Source organism: Motacilla alba, chromosome 5 (genome assembly GCF_015832195.1).
Source record: "Motacilla alba alba isolate MOTALB_02 chromosome 5, Motacilla_alba_V1.0_pri, whole genome shotgun sequence".
Taxonomy (NCBI): domain Eukaryota; kingdom Metazoa; phylum Chordata; class Aves; order Passeriformes; family Motacillidae; genus Motacilla; species Motacilla alba.
The window spans coordinates 28,769,902-28,797,397 of NC_052020.1; the positions used below are offsets into that span (position 1 = coordinate 28,769,902).

Sequence of the window (27,496 nt, forward strand, 5' to 3'; positions counted from 1 at the left end):
CCTCTTCGGAGTCAAGGTCTCAACAGCAGGAATTATGAGTTTTCTTTAATCATTCTTGTTCTGATTGCCTCTTCCCCCATTCTTGGTGCATCCTGCCAGCCCCATTTCCTGTCGTCCTTTTCTGAGTTCCTAGAAGCCCTTGGAGTAGGATTTTATACATCTGCACAGCAATACATAAGCCCAAAAGGATCCATACTGAAATTAAATTCTGGTGGAGTGGAGCTCAGACGCAGGAGACTTTGAATTTTGCAGGCTTTGTGTTTCTCGTAGTACATCATGGGAAATGTGTAGTTAGTAGTACCTCTCCTATGCTCAGATAAATTTGTTGATTTCTTTGTAATGTAGTACAAGTTTTTCCTGCCATAGAAATCCTCAGTAAGGATTTTAAAGTTGCATTTGTTCATTAATAAAATTCCTGTTATGGCCTTTCTGCATTACAAAAAGGCAGCTGTAAAAATGTTGATGGATTATTCTCAATGATGCTTCTGTAAGCATTTGAAACTGTCCCACACAGAGTTGGCTGCTTGTTAGAGTAGGGATTTAGGGAGTGAGAATACAAATTTTTTGCTTTGAAATTTATATACTAGAAGCAATTTGTATTTCTCCAGTCTGTTGTGTCTCACAGCTTTACTTTTTCCAGTTCATGAGATAGGCATGCTTCTTACTGAGGAACAAAGATTCTGTTGTTAAAAAGCCTTTTGGACTCACCTGTTTGATTCTCCAGCTGAGATGGAAAACTTTTAAGCTCTTTCTTTGTGCCAGTTTCAGCCTCTTGAAAAACGTTCTCAAGGAGTACAGGGTAGAATGTAAAGAGAACAGGCTGTCCTGGCTGTTGTGAGAAAAGATGTCTGTTTTCACATGACAGCTCACATGACAGTGTTGTGAGCCCTCTTTGAATCTAAGTATTGGAAAAAAAAAAAACAAAACAAACCCAAACTGTAATTTGTGCCCCAGAATTTATTATAAAGTAGAAGATAAAAGGTTGTGTGTGTAGATACCTTGTCGGCAATTCTTTTCTTAGGTGTAAGTTTTACAAAACACATCTCAGAGAGAGCTTCCACAGTTATGTCTCCTCTTACTTTAGTTTTTTTCTTTGAAAGACGGGAATAAGAGATTAGTAGCTTGCACAGATGACTGCTCATTATTTTGTCACCTCCTGGTTAACTGCTGTGGAGAGACGGATCTCTAGCTGGTGACAATGAGCGCTGCTGCAAGGAGACAGCCACTCTGACTGGGGTTGCAGTTCGAGGTACCAACAAGGCAGTGTGCCCTTCAGGGGACATCCTGTACTTCCCTTGGGCTGTGCTGGCAACCCATCTGACCCTATAGGATCTGGCTGAAACAAATAAATGGCAATACTATATTGAATGACTTGTGACAATTTGTGTGTAGCTACTGAATCAGACCACTGCTGTTAGGGGTTCCAATGTTAGCAGAAGACATGTGGGTGGGAACAGACCTGCTGGGGAAGCCAGCCAGTGATGATTACAGCAGTCTTTCAAGCTGTATTCAGTGGGAATTCTATACTAAAAACCTAGATTCATCAACAACTAGATTCATCAACATAAAGGTACCAGCCTGGCAGGTCAGGAATTGCAAAGATATAGAAATACATCATTAATTGACTGTTGTCCTTAATTGTTTTGCCTTGTTGTTTCCTTGCTTGTATTTTCTATTCCTATGCTTTTGGAATAGGAAAATTTCTTTTCCTCCTCCATAGTTGTGTCCCTACCTTGTTTCCTATCTGCTTAGTGGATACTCTGACAAGAAAAATGGACTGAAAGTAAATCTGGATTTTCTACCTGCAGCAAATGCGGACAACATGAAATTATGATCAAATTGTAAATAATCAGTAATTTTTTAAAATGGAAAAATAGCAGGGGAAGCTTTTTTTCATAAGATGTGTAGAGCAGTCTTGACACCACAAAAAGTTTAGAAGCAACGCTAAAAAAATTTTGTTTGTGTTCTGTCAAATACTTCTCATATAAAGTGCAACATATAACGAGACTGGTGTTCATGGTTGTGGTTTTTATATATATGCACTTACATGTATACACACATACAAGTCACACACAGATACACACGTGTGTATGAGGGCAGTTTTCTTATGCTTTGCTTCTTTTTGTTTATAGCTTGCTTATCCCCCTTGAAATAGCTCCATGAGAAGCAGGTTGTCATGTTCACCCTGGGATTTTGTTGGGTTCAACCCTTTTGGTTTTCCTGATGTTTAGTTAGTGGGATGTAGCTGTTGTACTGCTTTGTTTTCAGTGGCTACTTACAGGGTATCTCTCTCCCATCTGTGTGGCAGCTGCCCTTTTGTAAAAGAATATTTCTGTACTGTCCATAATTCTGGAATTTTCAGCTTCTTTATTAAATTTGAAATTGGCTGTTAGGCTTAGAAGTTCTTGGAGACAGAAAGCTGTCACAAAGAACAAAATGGCATAAGCCCTGTTTACTTAGGAAACCTTTCCTCCTTGGATAAATACAGTTTTTATATTCTTCATGTAAATGGATTCCTTTTCCACAGCTGATTGCTGTGAATTCCAGTCTATTTTGGACAAACGTTTTTCAGACTTCAGTGATGCTTCATGTCAAACTGTGTTTTCCTCTATGCTTATCAGCGCATATTCCACCACAGAAGTGATGTGTGAGTCTGGAGGAATTAAGACTTGAGCCTAGCAGACTGCCCCAAATGAGTTTCTGTATCTGTTATCATAGGAAATGAACCAAAAATCTACACCCCACCAATTAATTAATTTATGTTATAGGTAAAATAAAGGGCCTATACATCCTGTCTCTTAAAGGACATATGCAAAGCACCAGCCTAACTGTTTCAAATTTGGATGCCTCTGTGCTTCTCTCCCAGCATGTGGGTTTTGCACTACTTGATGAAGCCAAGGGACAGCTCACTAAAACCCCGAGAAAAATTCTGTCTGCTCTGATCTTTTCTGCACAGTTTCATTGGCCCCTCTGAAGAAAGGGCAGACAGACATGCCCAAGTGAGTGGGAATTGAGATTTAAGAAGTTGCTCTTTCAAAGCTGTAAACAGCAGCATGAAATTCGAGTCTGACAAGCATTTTCCTGCTAGTAACTTAGCAGTACTTGCTTTTAAAATGGCTATAATTTCTGTGCCTTTATCTGTTGTTTGTGCATGCATTTATAATTATATGGTGATGGTGCTTTTTGATTTGTGCATTTAAGACAGGCTCCTATATTCTTTTTGTTCTCCCCTACATTAGTAGGGCCATTCAAGAGACTTGCTGATACTTTTGGAAAAATTATCCGTGTCTGCTAGTCCTTTATCTAGGGCCAAAAGCTCAATAATCTCTCTGATATAGGTCATAAGCAATAGGACATTTTATGGGAGCAGAAAAATGTGGATATTGGCGACTAAAATAAGGTGCAATTTAGATAACATTTTTTTGAAATAATCCATATTTAGTAGCACCTGAGGAAATGTAGCTTGTGGGATTCTGAACGCTTTCAAACTGGCAGTGCTATGAACAAAAAATAAATTCCCCAGAGTGGTAGTACTCTGCAAAATGCAATGCTAATGCTACTGTTACTAGACTACAGAAGCAGATTAGATCTTCATTTATTTATATCAACTGCTGTAATTTCCTTAGGGAGAGAGAAAATGAGAAGAGTTACAGTGGAATGAGTGGGGAGTGCTAGTCCAATGTAATTCTTTCAGATTCCTGATGGTGGTTCATTTTAAGCATTTTATGTGCATTCGAAACCCAGACTGAATTGGTGTTTTCTCCCAGGAGCAGACTCTAGCCATGCCTGAGAGTTTTCTTCCTTCTAAGGCAAACTTCTGAATCAGCAGCTCATAGTCATCTGGAAGCCTTTTCCTGTCATAGTTGCTAACAGCTAGGCATAGAAGCTGACTCTGTCCTTCCAAAAAAAATTCCAGTATTAACAGCAAGTGTTTTTTCTGTCTAATCTTGTGGTTGCATGAATATTGTAAATGTTGATTTCTGAAGTCCTGGTCAGATAGAGCAGCAAAAAGGCAGACAATGAAACAGGTGGGTTTAATATTGGTCTGTTCCCCCCAGACATCTGAGCTCCTCATGCAGGGTCTGGTTTGATTCCTATTTCAGCACTGCAGTGGTTCTTGAGGTTATGTTCAGCTTGAGTTTGTCTTTGTGGGGGAGGGTGGAAGGAGGACAGTGCTTGGTGTCTTAGCCATTTAGTTGTCTCTGTGAATGCACGTGGTTTTGCCTCCCCCTGGCTTGCCTCTGTGATTTGATTATCTGGGCTTTTGTTCTTAAAGTGACTGAATAGAAGGTACTCTGCTAGGAATCTATCCCCTCAGGACCAAAAATCCTTGTTCACATTTAAAGTGGAGCCTAACCATATGCAGGATGACATTCTTCCATCTACCCTTCCTCAAGCCCTTCTTTTTTTTTCCTTTCTGTTCCTTCATTTTAAGAAGTCTACTCCTTTCTCTCAGGATTTGTCCCTTATTAACTAGAGTTTGGTGAACTTAATAGCAATTATTTCTTTTTCTAGTAATAGGGACTGACTTCTTAGTTTTCTTAATCCTTATTCTACAACCGTGAACTAGTGCAGTGAACTATTGGTTTATTGCTATATTAGTAATGAATATATCAAAGAAAAATTTTCACAAATGGTCCTGTAAATGTCCTAGTAACATCAGTCCAGCTGTGCTCTCTAGAGGCTTAGGTTCTGATTGTCTTGTGCAGAGTACTAATTGGAATTGAGGATTGTTTTCCAAATGTCATGCAAGTGAAATCAGGCATGTCTGTGACTTTGGCAGCTTGGGTGTCAGCCCTTGAATCTTTATGTGGCACATTGTTCTTGCAATGGCTGCAGTCATGAGGTTCTTCTGGCAATCTCTTAATCTTGACCAGAAAAGCTGCTTTCTACTTTTTGGACCTATATCACCTAGTCTTACAGGACAACACAAATGCATTTGGGAATTCAATCCTATGCTGTGAGAACAGCAGGAAAACGTGCACAGCAAAGGTATCCCTACAGGGAAAGAGAGTGCAAAACAATGCTGGCTGCTACAGTGGTGGCAGTGTAAGGGCAGAGGTACAAAACACTTGGATATTTTGTGGAATATGATCAATTTCTGGTGATTATTGGCAGACCTAACCATCAAAATAAAATTTAATTTATATAAAAAGTTCACTACTCACAGCACATTGCTTACAACATCAAACTTGTGTACATGACTTTATCAGTTAATGCTTTTGGCATTTACTAATGGCTGTTTTGTGTCAAGATTAAAACCATAAGTAGTTTTTTCATCTTAGATCCCAAGCTGAACTTGTTCTGTGGCTGGACATAATTGCATTGCAGATGTTCAGTTCATTCCTACTTGTTTTCTCTTAATTCACTCCAGAGTACTTTAGCCAAGTGTCCTAGACAGGTAGAAGAATTTTAAAGGAAAGGCCCTTGTTTGGTTTTTTTTTAATGACTTTAGGACTTTTACTTTGTTGATACAAATATACAAGACATCTCTGCTGCTAGACTTAGAGGAACAAAAAAATTTAGGAGAGCAAAAACCAAGCAACCCACCTCTCAACAACATTTTGTTTTCAAAAACATTTGAGAAAAAGAAGTTCTGGGAGATACGTCTGTAAATATGCAGTTGAATGAAAGATAACCACCACATAAGCAAAGCCTCCAAGCACAGAGGTTAAACAAGCCATGTAATACTGCTGAAACAGACCAAAGTAAAATACTACAGGAGTTAAAACGAGGGTTTAATCTAAAACACTTCCATTAACAAAAACACTTCAAATACATTGAAAGATTCATCCTTGTAACCACCTGTGTACATCCAGGGGTTCCAATCACTGCACCCCACTGCACTGATGCCTGTGTATAACACAGGAGAAAAAGAAGCAAGCCACTTAGTTCTTCACCTTGTGTTTCAGTGGACTGAAAATCAGACCCTCCTATTACTGTTACTTTATACCTCAGTGGTGATTGCTCTGAAGTAACTGAAGCCCATCTGGACACGGTCCTGGGAAGTCAGCTCCTAGGTGGCCCTGCTTGAGCAGGTGGATTGGACCAGATGACTTTCAAAGATCCCTTCCAGCCTCATCCCTTCTATGATTCTGTAAAACATTTTAAGGTGCTTCATCAATTTCTTCCTTTAAGTTCCCCAAATTGTGATCACTTTAATTTATGCAAGTCCATGTGCTGAGCTGCAGATGCTGTCCCTGTGGCCCATCTTGCCATTAGTACTTTCATGATGGAGCGTAAAGGTTTCAGGTGGGCATTTTCCTGACACTGTTCACTTCTCCCCTCCTCCTCCCCCTCACCCCTGTAACCCAAAGCCCAAGCATAATCCACCAAGACAATTATTTCCCTTTTTATTTTGGCAATCTTTGAAAAAAATCAGTCAGAAGAGAGCTCTGGAGATCAGCTGAGTTGAGTTGCTTCTCAGAGACAAGGATTTTCAAAGTCAGATCTGATTGCTCAGGGAATTGTTCAGGTAAATTTTGGATTTGCAAGAGTGGAGATTCCACCATCTTTCTGGGGCTGAGTTGCAGTGTTTGTTATGCTCCTGAACTTGCTGTTCCTTTGTGCTCAGCTGGAATTTCCCTTGCTGTGACTTGTGACTTCCTGGGTATCCTGCATGCCTCTGAGGAGAGTCTGTCCCTGGCTGCTCAGTATTCCTTTGAAGAGTGGGAAACTGTTGAGGTCTGCTCTGTCCCTTCCTTTTCTCCTGGTTAAACAAAACCAGTTCTCTTAGGTTTTCCCTGCAGGTCACAGGCCTTCAGCTGCAGCAGCCCTCTTGTCCGCTCTGTCCAATTTGTTAGTATCACTCTTGCATTGGGGGACCCAAGCCAGACACAATACCCCAGGTGTGGCTTCAAAAAAAGCCAGATAAGGGGAAGAATCACTTGTGTTGACCTCCTGTTTACACCCTTGACAGTGCATCAAGTTGTCAAGTTGCTGTTACTATACATCACTGCAAGGGCACCCTAAATTTTGCCATTCCAAAGCAGAAAAAAAAAAAAAAAAAAGCAGTATACCCCCAGAGTATACTGGGGTCAATGGTCTTTGTTTGCAGGTAGTATATTGCTTTCTGTGGGCAGTGACACATGACATTTCCTGCACAATTGGTCATGGAGTTTTACAGGACACACAGAGCATTCCTCTGCAAATAATTCTAGAAGCAGGTTTGAAGGGTCTCAGAGACACTCCATTCCTGGCATGTGCATAACATGGTTTTTCTGTACTGTGTGCCTCATGCAGGATATCTGAAATCTGTCACTTTGGGGCCCTGTCATTGTTAGTTTATGATATATGGGGAAAAAAGAAAAAAAAAAGAAAGAAAGATATGGTCATAAATTCAAGATACTGAGTTTTCTAGGTGTTTTAATTACAAGTCTGGTTTTAGTCATGTGTCCTTGGCAAACTAGTTGCTGCTTCAACAACACAATTTGGTAGTAAATGGTAACAATTGGCAACATTTCTATACAAATGAGACCTTTTTTTCCATGTAGCATTTCTTTAACAAAACATATTAGAGGTGCTTTCTTTCTAATTGCCGGGATGTTTCCTATATAAGCCCTAATCCTTGGAGTTTTGGCACAGCTGCTCAGCCTGCTGTGGGCTAACACTTTATGAGCAGTCAAATGAAAGGGGAAGCACATATTCCTGGCACAGTCAGGTCAGTTTGGAAGGTAAATTGCCTAAGTGCTTGAACATGCTGGCTTGTAGAAATAACTTTCTGGCTTGGAAAGTATGGGTTTATGAGTGATTCTGAACTAGTGTGCACAAGCTTTTAAAGGAGCTTTTGTTTGATCAGTGCTTCTTACCTGTCAGAAAACGAGCAGAATTGCATTCATAAGTGCTTACTCACATCCTGCACTCTTAAAGATGAGGGAAAAAAGAATGGTTGGATTATGATAGCAGGAAACCAGAGAAGGGATTTTAGTGGTTCGTTATTGCATTTTTGTGATAGGAAACACTGTGCTAATGTAATTAGCATTGCAAACAGAATATTGATAGCAAATTGATAGCCTTTTTTTTTTTCTTTTTTTTCTTTTTTTTTTTTTTTTTTGTGATAGTGTATATTTTTTGTTTATTTGCTTCTGAGTCCTGTGTTATTCCAGAACTTGTCTCCTCACTGCTTGGTGTTACTTTGCCTGATGATTTTATGTTCCCCTGGAGAATCAAAGGCAGAGACCAGTTATATTTCAGCCAAGCAAAACAGAATTTGTCTCTCATCAAAGGTTAGAAAAGGGACAAACAGGGTCAATTTCTTTATTTTTCTCCCTTTCCTCTTACCTAATAATAATAATAAAATGAAAAACCCAGCCAGCTTCTTGACTGTATTCATTAAACTGCAGCCTAACATTAGTGGAGAAATAGAGATTTATTTACACTGTCTACACCAGTATAACTGGCATTGGAATCGGCCATTGGCTCCACTACGTGTCATTTAATCTCTAATTTGGGAGAGAAATAAACTGTACTCCCTCTCATTTATGGCAGAAGAAGTATTTGGAGGCAAGGCACAGTTTGTGGCCTCTCAGAGCTGAGAGGCGTAAGCTTTTTGCCATGTCAAATGTCACATGTCATTCCAGTGCCTGCTTGTAGTATATTAAGCTGCTTTAAATTGCATATTGCCTGAAGTTCTGCACAATAAAGACATTGTTTATCATTTGTGTACTGCTGGAAAAGGGCAGCCTTCCATCTCTTCAAAGTATGACCAGGAAAAAAAATAAATAGTGTGATAAATGGGGCGGAGGGGCATGGCTTTAAACCCCTTGAGACTTACTGACAGTGAATGTTTAGCTTTGTTTTTTGTTTGGTGTTCAAGATTATTCTCAGTGACTGACTTTTGATGGTCTTGGTAGACCTGTCTGGCTTAATGAATAATGGACATGCTTGTGTGTAATGGACATGGCAGCTCTCTTCTTAGGTATGTGTTTGATGGAGTTTTCCCTGGTAGTTCAGGAGATGAGAAAAAAAACTATGAAAGGCTTCAACATCAAAAAAAGACCAGAGTTGGAGGTTGGAAAATAGAGAGTGTGAGCTAGACCTAGACATGCTTGTATTAAAGCCATCCAAAATTCATAGCCTTATTTAGCAAAGCAAACATACACTTTGGGCAGTAGGTATTAGATATATGAAATATGCTTTTCAATTTTGGTTCATTTATGCAGGCAACATCTTTGTGTTGGTACTTTATCCCCATTTAAATGTAAACTGATCAGTGAGGTGCAAAGAATAATGGAAATTATTCTTTTTTCTCATTTTTGGTTTGGAGGAAGTAGATCAATAGTAAAATAGCATCATTCAAATGATACTTTGTTGTAAACTGCTTTTATTTTTATTCTTAACAGTACATCCTTTCGGGCTCTGATGACTTCAATTTGTATATGTGGAGGATTCCTCCAGATCCAGAAGCAGGTAGGTGTTGATGTTGTTTTAGATGGGGAAGGAAGAGTGGGGGGGGGCAGGTGTCTGACAAATACTAAATTGGTATTCCAAAAAAATTGCTGTTCTCACATTGTGAATCTAGAGCAACTCTGAGGAAAGCTGGATAGGGAGAGTATACAAATGCCTGATCCAATGTCTGGATAACAGTGGTCAATGCCATTTGAATGTTTTCTCATAATGATTTTCTTTTTTTTCCCCACTTCTCATGTAATGATCATCCTCCCATAATAAAGCTTGCAGCATAAAATAGTGCTGGGCTCTCAGGGTGCTCCTTACAGCTCCAGTGCATTGACCTCTTTTCCCCTCTCATTCCTCTTATACCAAAATCTTCCCACTGATTTCCAATGCAGGAGAGTTATGCATTTTTACTTTCTGGGTGGAGGAGCACTATCAGCTGGTGGAAAGGGCCACTTTTGACTAAATTCTGACCTATTCCCATGCTGGGGCAGGCATGGTAAGCAAACAGCAGTAGCACAGCTCTGTATGGAAGTGCAGGAGAGGGATGTTAAAGGGAAGCAGCAGTGTAGGGGCAGTGTAAGAGTCCCATTGTGAATGTCACTGTTGGTCAGTGTCTCATTTGATGTGGTCTGCTAAGGTGTAGGGTTTGGCAATATGACATTCTAAGCCATACAACATCAGCATCTCTCTTCTCTTGAAACAGATCACTGCACTTCTAGAAGGGTTAAGTTTTAATTGAAAGAGTCAAGACTTTCAGAACTGTACTAGTGTTTTCATTTTTAGTGGCTCTGGCTCTTTAAACTGTACATTTTAGTGATATTAAATACAACTGAGGGCTATCCTGTGGTCTCAGATGCTTTAGCAATAGTGAGAGAAAATGTCAAGCTGTGTTAGAGGTAAAATGAAAATATTTTGTTTCATTTTTCAAAGGTTGTTAATAACAGCTGTATAATCCACAGCTGAGAGGATGAATAGCCTTTGGTTAATGGCAGGGTTTTGAGGAAAATGACATTCTAATTTTGGGGTTTTTGCTTAGTTAACCAACATTTCATGTTGCAGTCCACAAGCCCTGAAGATGGTCCTGCTAAATACCAGTAGCTTGGTTTTATAGAGATATCTCCCTGCCTTTTTATTGTGTGATTTTCTTGTACATTTGTACATTTGACACAGTGGTTTACTACTACTTATGGATTTTTCTCCTTAGTTAAAACAAAGAGTACATACATTAAAATTAGTTATTTATTTGTAAGTTTTATTATGTGGACTGTAAAATTACATTTTCTGCATGTATCACCAGACTGTCATGACTTCCTTTACAAAATCTGGATTTGAGATTTTCTGTTTATATGGCTGTGATGCTTTTGAAAACTTTTTTCCCAGACATCTGCACGTGGCAAACTTTTTGTCTGGGACTTTTGCACAAGGATGATAGTTAGTACTTGTTGCACCTGTAAGCAAAATAATTATTTAGCAAAGTAATCTATTTCAGAGTAGTTGTTAAGGATGCCCCTCTGTAAAAAAGATATATGCTTGCAAAAAGAGTTGCTATTTACAAATAGGTGATACATTTTGATCACACAAATTTACAATTTAATTTGTGATTTGCCACACAACAATGTCATATCTGTTTAGGTCAGGTTTCTTGTAACTTCAGGAAGGGTGTCAGTACACTTGCAACATTTCAGTTACAAAATTAATTACTTAATATCAATTGCCCTCAGTGGTTGCTTAACGAATCAGAAGATCCAGGAGTAGGAATGTGTATGTCTTAATGTCTTGTAACTTGAGCAGTTCTCTTTTTGAAATATTTTAGCAAAACTCACAAGCTTGGTTTTGTTAGACGCAGAGGTCTGCTTCTGTGGCAAATAACTAATTGGGCATCCAGATCACCTGTGATAGGCTTTCTTCATTCAGCTCTTCTTGAAGGGTTGTGCCTATTTTGAATGTGATGAAATGCCCTTTCTTAAATCTTATCCCGTTGTTCAGAATAATTTCATAGAGAGATGTTGCTGTGCTTCCTTCTCGGAGAAATAGTCTTGCCATAGGGATGTAGAGACTTTGGATAACTTTTGCTTCAATGGAAAACTCCTTGTTCTTATGTTCTAGCTAAAATAAGAGTGCCTTTGGGGTTGTGATCTGAGAGAGTGGAATGTGGTCTTTCACTTAAAATAGTGTGCAAACTAGACAGGATGATGTAATGTCCTGTAGTGTTGGTTGGTATTTTAAATAAAAATATCTCTCTGATTTCTGCCTTCCGGTTGAACTCAGACATTGTGTTGCTATAAATATTTATGATACAACTCCCTTAAATTGTATCAGTTATTTGAAAATAGGGAAGTTTTTTTTCCAAGCTTGTATCTTTTTAAACAGCTGCATCCTTAACAACAGCTCTGAAATTATTTTGTTATAGGTGCACCAAGTACTGATTATCCAATGGTTAGCAACATTAGTGAACAAAAGATGAAGAAAAGTGTGAAGGAACATACCAGTCAGTTGCAAACATATTTCAAGTTGGAGAAATGTGGTTGCCTCTACTGGTATTTTGCCAGGAGAATAGAACAAATTCTGCTGGGTTTTTTTTCAGTCATAGTTTAGAAGTGCCCTTCCAGTAGGTTGCTTTAAATCATTCCCATAATCAGCTGGAATCTGCAAGTAGTTTTGTTTGGTCTAATAATTAGGCAGGATTTTTGCCCCCTTTGGGGCAGGGAGGTATGTGAAAAAAGGTATTTCCTAAATTGCTTAGGAAGCCATTCTGTTGAAGAGTTTTACGGACTGTCTCCCTCTAAAGTCTTAGATTACTCTGAACATGCTGGGATTTCCTGTGCTAGAAGGTTGGTTGCTTTTTGACCACCTTTTGTGGTTTCTTAAAGATGGAATAGTTTGCTCATTTTTCCACTTTCATCTCCATCCAAGTACTATCCAGCTTTCCACTGTGCTTTAGAAGTAATTGCCAAATGTTTCATGAATTTGTTAGCCAGTTTCTTCTTTAAAGTAATCTGTGGAAGTATCACAGTTTTTTTCAGAGGCAGCTTCTAGCAAAGTTAATACATAAGTTTGGCAGAAGAAAAGCAGTCCTGAGTTTCCACGGCTTTTACTTGATTCCAAAGCAAGCTGGAAGTGAGAAGAGACATACATGACTTGTCCAGCAAGCCTATTAACATATGAGCGCTTAAGACATTATTAAACCTAACAGCAATAAACATGGCCTATTAGCTGGTAAAGAACCCCTGTTCAAGACAGAACCTGACGTGGCTTGTGGATTAATAGAAGGTTTAATAGACTAAATGTTTTCAAAATGGAATTTACATTCCTCGCTCACTACTCTGAATCATCTATGCAACTCTTGCTTTTGAAATATTGCTCAAATTTTGAAATATTGCTGCTGTGTGAGGGATATGGTATTATTTGTGATTGAGAAGACATCTGGGGATCCTTCAGTTCACGTGAGCAAGCTGTCACCAGGTTCTGGAAAACTTTACTAAATCAGAGCAGCAAACTGCATTTCAAAACTTTGACTGCCTTTGACTATAACTGCAAGCAAAATAGGGCCGGTCAATGTGGTCCAGTTACTAAACTAATTGCACAAATTTTCAGCAGAACTGATGCAATTTTTTCTTCCTTTTTTTTCCTCCTCCTCGGTCTTTGTAAATGCTGGCACTTCTTCAGGCTTGAAGAATGCAGGAACAGATCTTTTCAGAATACTTGAACAGGGCTATCTCATTGGAGACAGCTTGTAGTTTAAGTTCTCAAAGTTCTGGGCTGATAAATGAAGATGAATAAAAAAACTATTAAGTGTTTCTTAATGTCTTTAGCTGGTTTTGAGATATTTTATATATGGGTATATATGCATGTGTGCATACATGCATACATGGTTGGGGCAGGGGGAAGCCATCTGACCCAGTGAGGATCATGCTCTGAAAGCTTTGTGTTTTTTAATTTATTTTTTTTATGAGGTGTGGTATTGGAATATAAACTGTTTTACATTTAGGACTGTAGTTTGTCTCTTTCTTCAGGTCAGTGAGTGTTGACCAAATGGTGCTATGGAAGAGTTGTTAGATTAACACAGTTAGTAAGTGCTGGGTGATTGTAGAAAAGGTTTCATATTCAGGGGAATTGGGACTGGTTTCTGTGGCATTTGGATCATAATAATACCACAGACCTGTGGAATGTACTGGCCAAGTGGCATCTATCAGAAAACAAGGCTGTGTTGGGTGCTTTGTAGTGCTGCAGACAAGTGAAAGAAGATTTAGCATCCAGGAGTGTTTCTCTCACCAGCCTTATTATGTTAAATGTCTAATTCAGGAATAGAAAGCTGAAGATAACACTGAGCACTGGGAGAGGCTGGAAAAGCTTTAGTCCCTAGCAACTGGCCATCTAATTGTATCAAAGCTCCTTTCTCTTGTTGTATTGAAAATGTTTGCAGCCACCAGAGCAAAAGAAATACACAGACAAGCAGTTCTATTCTGCACTAGAACACTTCTATTAATAAAACCCAAACCCAACCACAAAAGTAAACAAACAAACAAACAAAAAGAACCCCAAGCAGACAGCTATTGGTTGTGAGGTAATTTCACTTACTTTATATCTGTTATGTTCAGAAAGCATAGTTGCTGGTGGTAATTTGCATGGTTCCAATAACATTGTGAAACCTGTTGCAATCTATGCCATTAAGTACAGCAGAAAAGCAGTGTCTCTCAGACCAGGAGGGGGAACAGAGTAGGAAGGGTGTGCTAAAGTTTATTTCTACAGTAATTTTGTCTTGGCTTTCATATTGTTGTTCAGCTATAGTGGTGATAACAACACTGGGAGGGCTGGGATAGATAAGGTGTATGGCAGATATTTAGAAGCAACAAAAGAAAGGAGAAAATATACATCCAAAAATAGCCACTACCACTACAATTTTATACACAGTCTTTACATATTTAAATATTACCTTTCTCTTTGGCTTTTGGAACCTCCACAGAGATACAAGACCACAAGACTGGGGCTGGTTCTAGGGACAGGCCAGGCAAAGGAGTTGATTGTCTGGAAGAGCACATTGTCTCAGGCAGAGGCTGCTACCAGCTGACTGCTCCCTGTGCTTTCACTTAAGCTTGCAAGGCCATGCTGATCCTTTCACCTCACCTGGAAGCTGGAGGGGGCATTCACAGGTGTCAAAGGAAGCAGTCTGCAAATGGAATTGAAGCTGCTTTCTTATGAGGGGACACTTGGTACTTCGATGTCTCCTTTTACCATGCTAGGAGGAGAAGGGATCTTGGCCACCCCTTCCTGTTCTCACCCCATATTTGATGGGACCAAAGTCAGTTTTGCTTGTGCTGCTGAGAAACCTTTAGTAAGTCTGGCTGCTGCTGGAGCTGGAGTCAATTCCTGATCCCAGGAGAAGGGATGCTGCAGGACCCTGTGCTCTCAGAAAGTGCTTGTGTTAAATCTAGCTTCTCTGCAGATGGGTCTCTGAGGAGCAAAGCCATCTACTGGCATCCATTGTATGAAAAAAATACAGGTGTGTGAGTGACCAGAGAGACTTTTAAGGTACCTAAACATTATCTGCTGCACTGAAGGCAGAGGCCCTGTATGCTGTGCATATTTGCTTGTATTGTGCTGTGCATTTGCTTTCCAAACTATGCTATCTCTCTCGGTTAACACATCATGATCTCATAGGATTCAAATGCAAAGTAGTGGCCTACGGTCTAAATGTACCCTGGATTATTACTAATGAAAACTAAATTAACTTTAAATGAGCTTCTACTGTAGTGCCAAGTACTGCAGTGGAATGGTATGCTATGGCACACTGGTAGCAGCTGCAAATATCTGGTTCTTCTCAGGAGTTTTCAGCACTTTGAGTAATTCACAAGGCTTGTATGAAGTTATGCTTTAGTCTGTGGAATGTCTTTCTACCTTATATGAACAAACAGTGGGATTTCTTTTCCAATGTCCTAGATAGAAAAGGCTTCTGAATGAGGTCATTTAACTCCTCTGTTACAGAGCCAGTGGAGGATAGTTCCTTATCCCAATAAGTTCTCTGGCATTTTGACAGGTTTTTTTAATGTTTGGAACAATGCAGCTTCCATTAGTTTAGAGACTGTTCTACATTCCCACAGGATTTCTGCACTAGAACACTTTTCTCAGTAATCTATCACTTTCACTTTTTCTTTAGCCTTCAAATAATTTATTCTGGCCTTTTCTACACATTGCTTCTTGTTGTAGAACTCATGCAGGGGAAGTCAGATCGAAGTCTAAATCTGTCACTCCCCTTTGTTACAATTTACTAGAGTTTTTAAAACTTATTGGGATGTACCATTCAGCATGTTTGCAATATGTCAAATGTCAAATCATTCACGTAAGTATTTACAAAACCACATAATTAAGAAGTAGTTCATTAGCCTAACATTTAAAACATAAATTTATAAAGCAAACCAAGAAATCACTTTGGCAACTTAGGAGACATCAACTACTTCAAAACATGGTATTATTCTTTCCTCTGTACAGGAGCCTGTAGAGAGGCCTTGTGTTGGAAAGGTATTCTTGTCAAACATGAAATCTGTTTTAAAATGTGCACATTAGATTTAGCCCTTTACAAGTTATTTCTTTAAGCTGGTCAGAGATCATAGTAGGATATTATTTAAAGGACCTTTTGAGATTTTGTATTGCTCTTCTTTGGAACACTTATTTGCAGGGTATAAATTAAGAGTGATTTTCTTGACATTTCACTTTGAGTATCAAATAAAAGCAGACCAAAAAAACCCATTGACCAGCACAGCTAGAACACTAAACCACTACTCAGGTCTGTCTTAAAGCGTTGCAATTTTTGGGTAGTATTGCAAAATCAGCTAGAACATATCCGTCTCTTCTCTCCAGTACTTGGAGGTTATACAATTATAAACCTTCTAAAATTGGCACAGTCAGCCTCTGAAGATTTTGGGATTTATTTTTTTATATATTATTAATAACAGATATGTAAGCTAATGACTTCTGTATGAACACTGCCTATACATGTTGGAGCTAGTAAGAATATAAAAGCTGCCATGCTTCAAGAGTTGCAGAACTCATGCATGCTACTAAATTTAAAAACAAAAAAATAACACCCCCTTCCACTAAAAAAACCCCAAACCTCAAAAGAAAAATTAGAGTGGTTTTAGGATAGCAGAAGTCAATTATGCTGAAACAATACAAATAAAAATACCATTTCAAGGAAGACAGCAAAAGGAAGTGGAATTTATTACATGGAAAAAAGGAAGTTATCATCAGGAATTTGAGCAGTTTATGGCTAGCCTCAACTTAATATACAGATGCAGTGTTTGGGTTTTTTTTTGCCAGCAGAGATGAGTAAACTTAACTCACACTCTGAGAAGGCTAAAGGCTGTATGGCTGCAGCTAAGCCTCTTTGAGAGACATAGGGGATTCCAGACAAGTCTGGACACAGGCAGACTTCTGCCATGCAGATACTAAAGTACTTGTAGTGGTTTTGATGAATGCCTCTCAAGCAAAACTACCACATAAATATGATGACAGCTGTGGTGGGCTACTATAAAATAGAGGGCCTGCTTTCAAGATAAGAATGTAGAAGACTTTGCATTAAGAGCTTACTTAAAGGTGTTGCTTAAACACAAAGGAGTTGATAGACTAAAATTGCATCAAGCAAGGGATTGCCCAAACATGAGGTTCTGGGGCAGTCTATAATATTTGACACAAAGATTATTGGAGTATTGCTGGAGTCAGTACTTCCTGGTTTAAATTATTGAAACCTCCCATAACATTGGTAAAAGCTCACTGCTAAGATTTGTACTTCTCCTGGGGCAATTTCATGTAACTGGGCAGCTTTTTTAAGGAGCCTTGTGGGGAACTTCACCTTCATTTTAAGAGGAGGGAAGTATGTTCTATTACTATGGTTTCTCTGAATTTACTGAGAGCTGCTTAAAAGGTGTACAGGGAACTTCAATATTAAATCAGAAAGCTTTGGAGTTCCTTCATAGGATTTTAAAACCATAGAATCATAGAATAGGTTGGGATGGAAGTGTCTAAAGGCAGGGACACCTTCCATGAGACCAGCTTGCTGAAAGCCCCATCCAACCTGGCCTTGAACACTTCCAGGGATGGGGCCACCACAACTTCTCTGGGCAACCTATTCCAGTGTCTCACCACCCTAATTTGAAAAAAATGCCTTCCTTATATCCAATATAACCCTACATGCAGGGTTGTAATGACTGTAAGTAGCACAGAAGCTAGTGAAATTATTTTGATTTTCTGTAAGGTGTACTTAATCAACTTGCTGTTAAAACTTAATATGTTGTTTCATCTGGAGTGATTGTCAGGTTTTTTTCTGGCATTTAAAAGTTTTGTTTTCTTTCACTGAAAATGTCAAGTCATAGCATGTTGATGGGCAAATAGCATGTTCAGGGACACTTGTTTATTCAAATACACAGCTGTGCTGTCTAACAAATTTGTAGTTTTAACTGTGTGAGTCTATGAATATAAAAAAAATACTTTGTGACTGTTTCTTGCTTTGGTGTATAGACCTAGTAAGAGTCAATGACCAAGCAGAAAGGTTAATTGGCTTCTGTTTGAGTTTTACCACTAGCACAAAAGCATTCCACTTTGGCTAATTCACTGCCTTGTGACAAAGAATGATATAACCCACTGTTCAGATGTGTTATTTCAGGTCCTTCCTATTCATCAGACTAGAGTCAACTGTGACAGTAATAAATTGCTGATTTTAGAAATAAATTTGAAAAATAGTATTGCTGTTAAAAGCCAACTTCTTTATTTGGGTCTGCTTCAGATTTACAAACTGTCTGTGTCATGCCTTAGGTTTCACTGGTGATTTCATTATGTGTGTTGCTCTCATTCACATATTTGTCATATTAGGTCAAAAACCTTTGTTGTTTATTTAAATGAATCAAAGCAAGCCTCTGAGTCCTAATTTGCAGGAAGGATGCTTTTCATCAAACTTGCAGCTTCTCATAGGGGCATTGCTCATAAAATTGGAATTCTGCAGCCAACACAGGCCTTAAAGCTGAAATGCATTGTCAAATATAATAAGACTTTAAATGACTATGACTGAAAGTAATATGAAGATTTAATTATTCATGTCCACGTGTGCTTTTTTCCCCCTAGGTGGCATTGGCAGGGTTGTCAATGGTGCTTTTATGGTATTGAAAGGTCATCGGTCAATTGTAAACCAAGTGCGGTTTAATCCTCACACCTACATGATCTGTTCTTCTGGCGTCGAAAAGATTATAAAGGTAAGATTAGTTATCAGAAAATGTGTTCTTTCAATCTTTCAGGAAGAAATGCTTTGTTTTGCTCAGCATCATTCTGGTCCACACCAACTCTGTCTTCTCTTATTGTTTTATAAAATGTTTCATCTCTTTTGCTCGGGTGAGTTTGGTTGCACTTCTAATGTGATCCCCTACAACTTGTGATCCTCTGGTCTAAAATGTAATGAAAGTATCTCCAAAGAGTTGAACCTTAGCCTAGACTGACCTGGCTGAAAAATGCCTCAGAAGGCCTTCTATATCTTTTGTACGTATTTGTGCATTGAATCAATTCAACATACCTTTTCTGTGACTTCCAGAGGAAGAACTCTTAATACCTTGCACAATATCTTTCTGAATCCTTTAACAATGTACAGTACTATTAGGCAGTTTTTTACCTTTTTCTGTGGAACTGAAAGAGATAAGAAACTTTGTTAGGTTCTGAAATTTTCTTTTCTTAAGGAAAGACAGTCAATATTGTGGGAGCAAAGGCAAAACCAAATTTGTTGAGGGTTGGGAAGGCAAAGGATTATGCTACACTAATGAGATTTGCATTCTGCTGCCATAGATATTTTGCTATAATTTAGGTCTACCAACAGTGTAGAAAAACCCACAACCATTGAATTTTGAACTAGGATAAAAAGAACTGCTGTTAATCCTAACTATTTGTTGAATGACTTCATGAAAGGCTTACCTGCATGTGGCTATAAATAATGTTGTTAGAAGACTGTAAATGCTTTTGTCAGGTACAAGCTGACTGCACTGTCTTGCAAAGGAGTGTTTTAGTGATGTACAACTTATGGACCAGAATGGACCCAAAATCCTGGGATCATGGCTCAGTGCCCTGCTGCATTGCTTGCATTACAGCTACTTTCAGCATTTGGGTTCTGAGTGTAGTTCAGCTTTCCTTCTCTTCTGTCTTCCCCCAGTACTGCAGTTCTTTTCTCTTCATCTGTGCTGCCTGCCTGACAGGTTTGATCACAAATATATTAAATACAGGCTTTGAACAAAGTGCATTGAACAGTCTTAGCAGCTCACTGATTTTCCAATTTCCAAGCAGTCAAACTGCCACTGTTTAACAACAGTTTTGCCAGAGGCAGTTTTTTTGGTGGGGTTTTTTTTTTGTTTTGTTTTGTTTTGTTGGTGTTTTTTTGTTTTGGTTTTTTTTTTTTTGTTTTTTGTTTTGTTTTGTTTTGGGTTTTTTTTTTTGTTTTTTTTTTTTTGCTTTGGGAACTTGATTCATGCAGCTTGAATTTTCCCTTTTGGATTCTAGATCTGCTGACCCTTTACCCTATGAATCCTTCTTGCATGAGTGTGCTTAGACTGTTGGATTAGCATTGGTATAAACATCCCCTGTGTTGCTTTTGTGTACTTCTGCTAGGGTTTTGGCAGGGCATTTTTTTTGCCTAGTGATTAAAAGGTTAGTTTGATTAAGGCTGCAGTCACAGGTTGTGTAACTCTTTCAAAGACACCTCTGCTTGAGCGCTTCCTTAGAAGAGAACTCCTGTTGTGTCACTGTGTGTGCAGTGGAACTTGTGCAGCTGCTTTGAAGGAACTGAATTCCCCAGACATTTCAAGCTAGAAACAAATTAAGGGAAAGGTGTTTAATGTATCAAGTTTATTGGCCAGCCAGAACTTCTTACCCTTTTGTTGCGTGTCCTTTTGTCTCAGCTTGTAATGTGCCTTGTTTGGGGCTCAGGTTGTTGCAGTGCTCACGTCTTCACTCTCTAAAGGTGACTTCACACTCTAAAGGTACTGCTTCAGTGCACAGCAATTTGCAGGTGACTGTACAAAGATGGTTTCTTCTTCATTCCAACTACTTCTGTGGATAAGTTGGAGACTAGTAACTGCCACTAGCAGAAGGGCAAAACAGGAAAAACAGCGCCAGCGGTTCTGAGGGGCCATTTATTGCATTAAAAACAGCTGGGAACACAAGTCTTTCCTTTGCATGGCTGTCTTTCTTTCCCCTATATAAGCTCTTGATGTGCTTGGTCAGAGAAATTGAGATGATAGGAGAAGGAAAAAATAAAAATAAAAAATAAAAATCATAGTTAATTTTTTTATGTTTTCTTATTTTATTCCTTTTTGTTTATTTGTTTCAATCACTTGCTTAAAAAGTGTCCCTCTTTTTATTATCCCTCAAGTATCTTCTAAAACCCTTTCTGGAATTAAATCACAGAAGATAACTTCACTGTGGTTGGTTGCAATTGTAGAAACCATTGTAGAGGCATGGTGATGTGTTAAAAATGTGGATGCAAGTAGTTGTTTGTCTGAGCTCTTAATTTTTAGAGTAGCTGGCCTAAATGTAGTACTTCAAGAAGGGAGGAACTGATAGCAGCACCATCAAGCCATTCAATAATTCCATGAGCTTCTATTAACACATTTGCTATTTTAATGCTGATTGCAAGTGAGATACAAATTCATCTCAAGCCTAGCCCCACAGAAAAGAGTAGTAGTCACAAGAATGATTTTGATGTTTGTGGTTATGGTTTTTTTGCTTTAGTTTTATTTTGTTGTAAAGCACCCTCAAGAATACAGTTGAGTAATTCGTTGGTTTAGGGTTTGATTTCTGCTAGGACCAAAAATAAGACCCAACAATCTCATTAACAGAAGACATTTGGAGCTTTGACTCCAGACAGTGTGTGCTAGACAGGTCAACGCAAATGAATTGTTCATTGCCCTTCATTTACTGAACTTCAGTAAAATTGTATGAAAAAGTGCAGCTGCAAACTAAAATAATCATTTGCATCAAGCACTCACCACAAGGGCTAAAGAAATATTAAACAGAAAAATACCACTTTCCCCTCAGTTAAGTGTGCAAGACATTGGGATGTGCTGGCAGGAAAACAGATTCCATTGCAGAAGAAATGTGGCATTCCCTCTGATATGTTGGGCTTAGAGGAGGGCCATGGAGAATTATGCAGTTAGGAGACAGTTCCAGGAAAGATAAAAATAGATTAAATACATAACAATTTTCAGAAAAAAAATCTGATTTGTATTGAAAATGGAATATTGTGTAACAGAGCACAACTGTTGTGGGTCCCATTTGTTTAAAAATCATAAATGTGTCGGAGATAACAAAGTCTATTTGCACACGTTGCTATGGTGACAGATTAATGTCATTGTGACTATCTGCCTCTGCTTAATCAGATAATCTAATATAAGTGGTTTTAATTATTCTCACGCTACAGGCATAACTACTTTTTTGTTTTAAAATTTGGGGGTTTGCCACCCTGGAATACGAGCAATTCAAAGATGCTGTCAGTAGATATCTATTGAAGTAGAGAAGCAATTTTGTATTCCCATTTTCTGTTATTGTTCCTATGTTTTTATCTGTACTCCGGTCATCAGTGAGTAATATCAATCTCCTTAATCTTCTGACAGAGAAAGAACCTCTTGATATATTGTTGCTTCAGTGGGTTGATTTGCCAACTTACTTTCTCCAGTTTGATCACATTATTCCTCGACATGGCATCAGTCAGAGGATGAGAAAAAGGCAAAGGCATTCCATTTACAAAGAAGCCCATTTCAGATGCCACAGAGAGCACTGGATCAGTTGATACCAGTTTAAAGACTTCCCTGTTCTGCCAAGGATAGATTCTTAGTCTGATTTCTTTCTGTGACTCTGGCAGGCATTTGCACTCCCTCATAACAAAATATCTAAAATGCAGGGATATCATTCTCCAGAGACAACTGATCCCATACAAACAAGGTATTCATCCTGAATTCCCTTGACTTCTCCTTATTACTTATTTTTCTGTGAACAAATCTCTCTTGGAAGGGAAAAGCCTCACTGTGGACTCTTTGTAGCTATTTTTTCTCTATTTTATACTGCTCTGTTTTTGCTGATGGTTGCAGTGAGAGCAGAAAGATGTGGTAGTCCTACCAAGGATGTAGAATATTTCTGTGCACACTTTACATACCTTTTTAGATTAATTTTATTGCAAACAGACCTTTCTCAGAGGGACTTCAGAGCAGACTACCTCTCCTCCACTTATATTGGTTCATACCAGATCTAAGCATTTTCTAATTCTCTCGCTTAAAAAATAAAAAAAGGCTTTATAAAACCTAGTGATCAGTCTAACACTGCTAAGATCATTTGAGGAAGGGGCATGCCAGCCTGCCTGTCTAAGCACAGAGTACGAAGCATTTACAAGAAGTTACATGCTTCTAAAAAAGATCTGATCTACTTGCTGAAATGCTCAGTGGTGGGACAAAGGGATCTGAGTTTGTGAGAGAAGGTACTGAACACACACTACATAAATCATCAAGAAGGCAGCAACCCAAGAACAGTCTTTTCAGCAAGTACAGTTTATATTCTTCTATTAAAAAATGTGGTGTATCCACAAATCAACAATCTCTCTCATGGATACACTGAGAGAAAGCTTTTTCCTATGTTGTCTTTAGGAAGTGGAGCCTGGGAAATTGGGGATGTAGAATGATTCTTTCTGTTTTCTTGAATACTTCAAAAAGGTTATGTTTGGTTGCTGAAATTCTGTGCATGGTAGACTTAGACTGGGTTTTGTTATCTTCATCCAAACATGATGCTTGTCCTTTGGGCTGTGTCTGGTGAGCGCAGTGCTGGAACCAAGTAACAGAGAACTGTCTTCATTCTGATTCCAAGTGTCATATTAAAGAACTGCACTGGGAGAGAATTCAGTGAAGTATTGCAAATAATAAAAAAGCAATTAAGTATCAATAATAAATACACCTTGATGTTGAAATCTTCCTAGAAACAGCCTGCTGTTATACAATATAAAGTTCCTTTCCCTTTGCTCTAAAAGGCAGCTTGATGATTGTCTGCAGAAGAAAGTATACCTGCAGCACTTTAATTTTTGAATAGTGTTTCTTTTACCTATCTAGCCAGATCAAATGTGGAAGCTCTGTTAACCATAAATTACAGAGAATGCAAAGTAAAAGCTTTTAAATTTGGGAGATTTCCAGAATAAAGTTTACTTGTTCATCTTAAATGTGGCTGTTCTGGACAGTAGTTGCAAGGTAATTTATTCCATTTTGCTTTAATTATTAAAGGTGTAAGGTTTTTTTGTACACTGTTGAAAATTTCAGTGAACACAGAGTAATTTGCATTCTTGTGGGTTTTTCTTAGGTTGCTTGTCATGGTAGTATCAGGTTATGTTGCATGTGTTAATCAGGCATCTGTAAGATGAGTGCTGACTATGTAATTTATATATGCAAACACATTTTGTTAGCAGTTTTGTCTGTTTGGAACAAAACTTAATTAATTTCTGTTGGGAAAATTGTTCCATTTTTTTTTCCAAATACTATCCCAAAAGTCCAACCCGGTATAGAGAATTGGCATAGAATTTTTTCCCCTGAGCTTGTTAGCATGATAAAACCAAAGCATGGCTGAGATCAGATTTTTAAAAGCAGAACATTAAGGCATTGCTGTGGATAAGCTACATACTGACCCTGCTTACAGTAAGTCATTTTTCATTCCATTAACCATTGATCCAAAGTGATAGTGGCTGTCCACAGAATGTCATAATCACATTGCCCTCAAATCTATGAGTAAATCTGAGAAGGGTGAGGACATCCAACTATTACGTTTGCTGTGGATTACCAGTTTCTTAGGGGTATTGGTGGATCTTCTTTTGGAGCTTCCCCCCCCGCCCTTTTCCTCTCCATACCAGGAAAATTGACTGAAGGATAGATGGACAGCATAGTCAAGACTGTTGCTGCTGGTGAAATCAGTACATTCAAAAGTAGCTCTCAGTAAAACTCTTCAACTTCACCGATTAAAGTTGCTGCTGTGTCTTCAGAGGATGTTGGAAGATTTATTTTCTTTTTACCTGTTTCCTGAAGGGAGTAGTGCAGCTCTACTTTTCACCTCCATGCATTCAACTCCCTGCCTGCTGATCAGGTGGGATTGACTACGTAGCTGGATGAAATGTTACTCTACACCACTAGCACCAGCAACTCTAGTTTCCTGGGAAACAAGTGCCTTCATTAGTGCTAAGACTGTATTGTAGGCAACAAACTATTCTTACTGGTAGTGAGTAAGCATTCCTTATTACATAAAAATAGAGCCCTGCAATTTGGAAGAAATTATCACACAATGAATTACCAAAATTATGGATAATTTGCAGTGTGAGAGCTTTTATATTCTGTATGGGTGAAGTAAATGCAGAAAAAACACATTTGTGAAGGGGAAGAAAAAATCCCACAGCTCTGTAATACTTGTAAGTATGGTACTGAGGGGCAAAAATTAATAAAAACAATCTGCAACCTGCAGCTATTCTGGGTATTGGAGCTACTGTTCCATTTCAAATGCTTATAATAGTTTATGAATTCAAAGATACATGTTTGGGTTTTTTTATTTTCTGTTACAGATCTGGAGTCCTTACAAGCAGCCTGACTGCACAGGGGACCTGGATGGTAGAATTGAGGATGACTCGCGTTGCCTGTACACTCATGAAGAGTACATCAGTCTGGTGTTGAACAGTGGTAGTGGTTTGTCCCATGATTATGCCAACCAGTCAGTCCAGGAAGATCCACGGATGATGGCCTTTTTTGACTCTCTGGTGCGCCGGGAGATCGAGGGCTGGAGTTCTGATTCAGACAGCGACCTCAGTGAGAGCACAATCCTGCAGCTCCATGCAGGAGTGAGTGAACGCTCCGCTTACAGCGAGTCGGAGTCCTCCACCTCTTTGCATCACTCCCCACCACACATGGCTGAAGAGTCTGAAGAAACTGCCTATAACTTAAGGGCCTTAAGATCAACTGCATCCCCCTCAGCCAGAGAAGACGTGGCTTCCCGTCAGCAGAGGCTCTCTGCACTGAGAAAGTATCAGGACAAACGTCTCCTGGCCCTTTCCAATGAGTCTGACTCTGATGACAATACCTGTGAGGCAGAACTAGATACAGACCTTTTCCCACGGCCGCCATCTCCGAGTCCTGAGGAGAATGAATCCAGCAGCTCCAGCAGCAGCAGCAGTACAGAGGATGAAGAGGAGCTGAATGAAAGACGCACATCGATGAGGCAACGCAATGCACTGAGGCGCCGACAGAAGGTGCAAAAGGAGGAAAGGACTAGCACTAACACAGAGAGTGTAACCCCTTACATAGGTGAGGACATATATGATTACCCCCAGATCAAAATAGATGATCTTTCTTCCTCTCCAGCTTCTTCACCAGAAAGGAGTTCGGCCAACAAAGAAGTTCTCAAAGAAAGGACGTCCCCTTGTTCAGACAGTGAATCGGTGGAGAGAAAGATTTACAAAGCTTACAAATGGCTCCATTATTCTTACATATCGTATTCAGCTAGTAAAGATGGTGAATCCTCCACAGGAGAAGGAGAAAATGAGGAAGGGAAACCAGGAACCAGTGGAAGGCATAGTGCAGCACGCTCACTAACTAAGGAAGATGCTAGGAACTTAAGTTCAGTAGCTCCTCAGGGTTCCTCAGCTCTTTCTGCTGAAAACCACAACAGAGAAAATTTAAAAGAATGCAGTGGGATAGAAAATTCTAGTAATGGTCAAGCTCATGAATGTGACAATCAGCGGCGGACGGAGGGTCAAGAAAATTCATCAGAAGACATGAGCAGTGGAGGTGTGGAACATTCTTTTGAGACTAAAAAGCTCAATGGTAAAGCTAACTGCAAAGGGCTAAATAGCTGTACCGAAGAACCTTGCATTCAGACCACAGGACTTGTGGAACAGAAAAGTAGTCAGAACTGTCAACCAGCACCGAGCCATCACTCACTGGTCCCTCCATTCTCCGCTGTTGCCATCTGTAGCATGTCAGGTCACTGCTCCAGAAACCAGACTGATGGCAGTGAGGAGAGGAGCTTCGACCCCTCCTGCGTTAACCACAATAATGGCCACCTGCATCTTCACCCTTCATGCTTCAACAATGGACAGAGTTTTGGAGAGCAGGAGTCTGTGACGCAAGGACTACAGGTGCACTCAAATGCTGATAATGGCAACCTTGTACAGGTGGGTGTGACCTTGCACAGAGACTGCTGCCTGTCTGAAATGGACTCCAACAGCTACAATGTGAGCACAAGAGAGGATACTGCTGACCTGCATCCTGCGGGCAGCGAGAGCACTCAATCTCTTGGAGGACTGAAAAGACACAGAGCGGAGTTGGAAGATGCAGATTCAGAGAGTTCATCCTTAGAAAAGAAGTTAAAAACATGATAAATGCAAATGTCTGTCGTAGTGTGCACTCTCTCAGAAAGAAAAGGAAAAAGAAAGTATTAAAGGCACATAGAGCTTGGGTCTGAAACATTGCGTTTGATTCTCCATTCCATTCTTCAGTGGGTCTGTTTTAGATTGCCAGTGGTTCATGCTGTATAAAAATCCAACTTGCTCCTTAATGAGACTGAGTCTAGTGTACCCATACAAGGTTCTGTTTAAAGTAAATCCTTATTAAGATGGTTGACTGAATAATTCTTGTGTGAACATGTGTCATTTGTTCAGCCAGCCAACCAGAATAACTCCTTTAAAGTTTAATTCTTCTTCTGAAGAGGAAGTTTTCCATACTGACACTACATATTGCAGGCTGAAGAATGATGGAATTAGATCACGCTGCTGGTAGATCACAGAATTAGGGTGTGTTTCTTATTGAGGAAAACAGGGAAGAAGTTCCTGGGCCCTTTATTCTGCTTCAGAAAGTAAAGAAATGCAACCATTAGGGAGGATATTTTCAGAACTGGATGGTATCTTCAGAGATGGTACTTCATAAAGCACTTACTTCTAATACAGTTCAGTGACTTTTTTTTATGCCAACAGAAAAGCTATAGGAAATGAGCCTCTTTCCAAAATCAACTTTAGACTGTTCCCATGGTGACATTCAATTCTGTGGGCTTTTTTAAAGAAAAGAGCTGA

General features: G+C 39.2%; 1 protein-coding gene across 3 annotated transcripts in view; it reads left to right on the forward strand.

Annotated features, from left to right (window-relative positions):
- The window catches only part of DCAF5 (DDB1 and CUL4 associated factor 5), a 67,904-nt gene extending 40,846 nt beyond the window's left edge, over window positions 1–27,058 (forward strand). For 2 of the 3 annotated variants that reach the window (XM_038139124.1, XM_038139123.1), the window contains exons 7-9: window positions 9,342–9,408; window positions 18,508–18,635; window positions 24,998–26,806. In XM_038139124.1, coding sequence (XP_037995052.1) covers window positions 9,342–9,408; window positions 18,508–18,635; window positions 24,998–26,806 — 2,004 coding nt within the window. Of the gene's footprint in view, window positions 1–9,341; window positions 9,409–18,507; window positions 18,636–24,997 lie in introns of all 3 variants that reach the window. The other variant, XM_038139122.1, reaches the window with a different exon arrangement.
- Window positions 27,059–27,496: the final 438 nt, after the last annotated feature.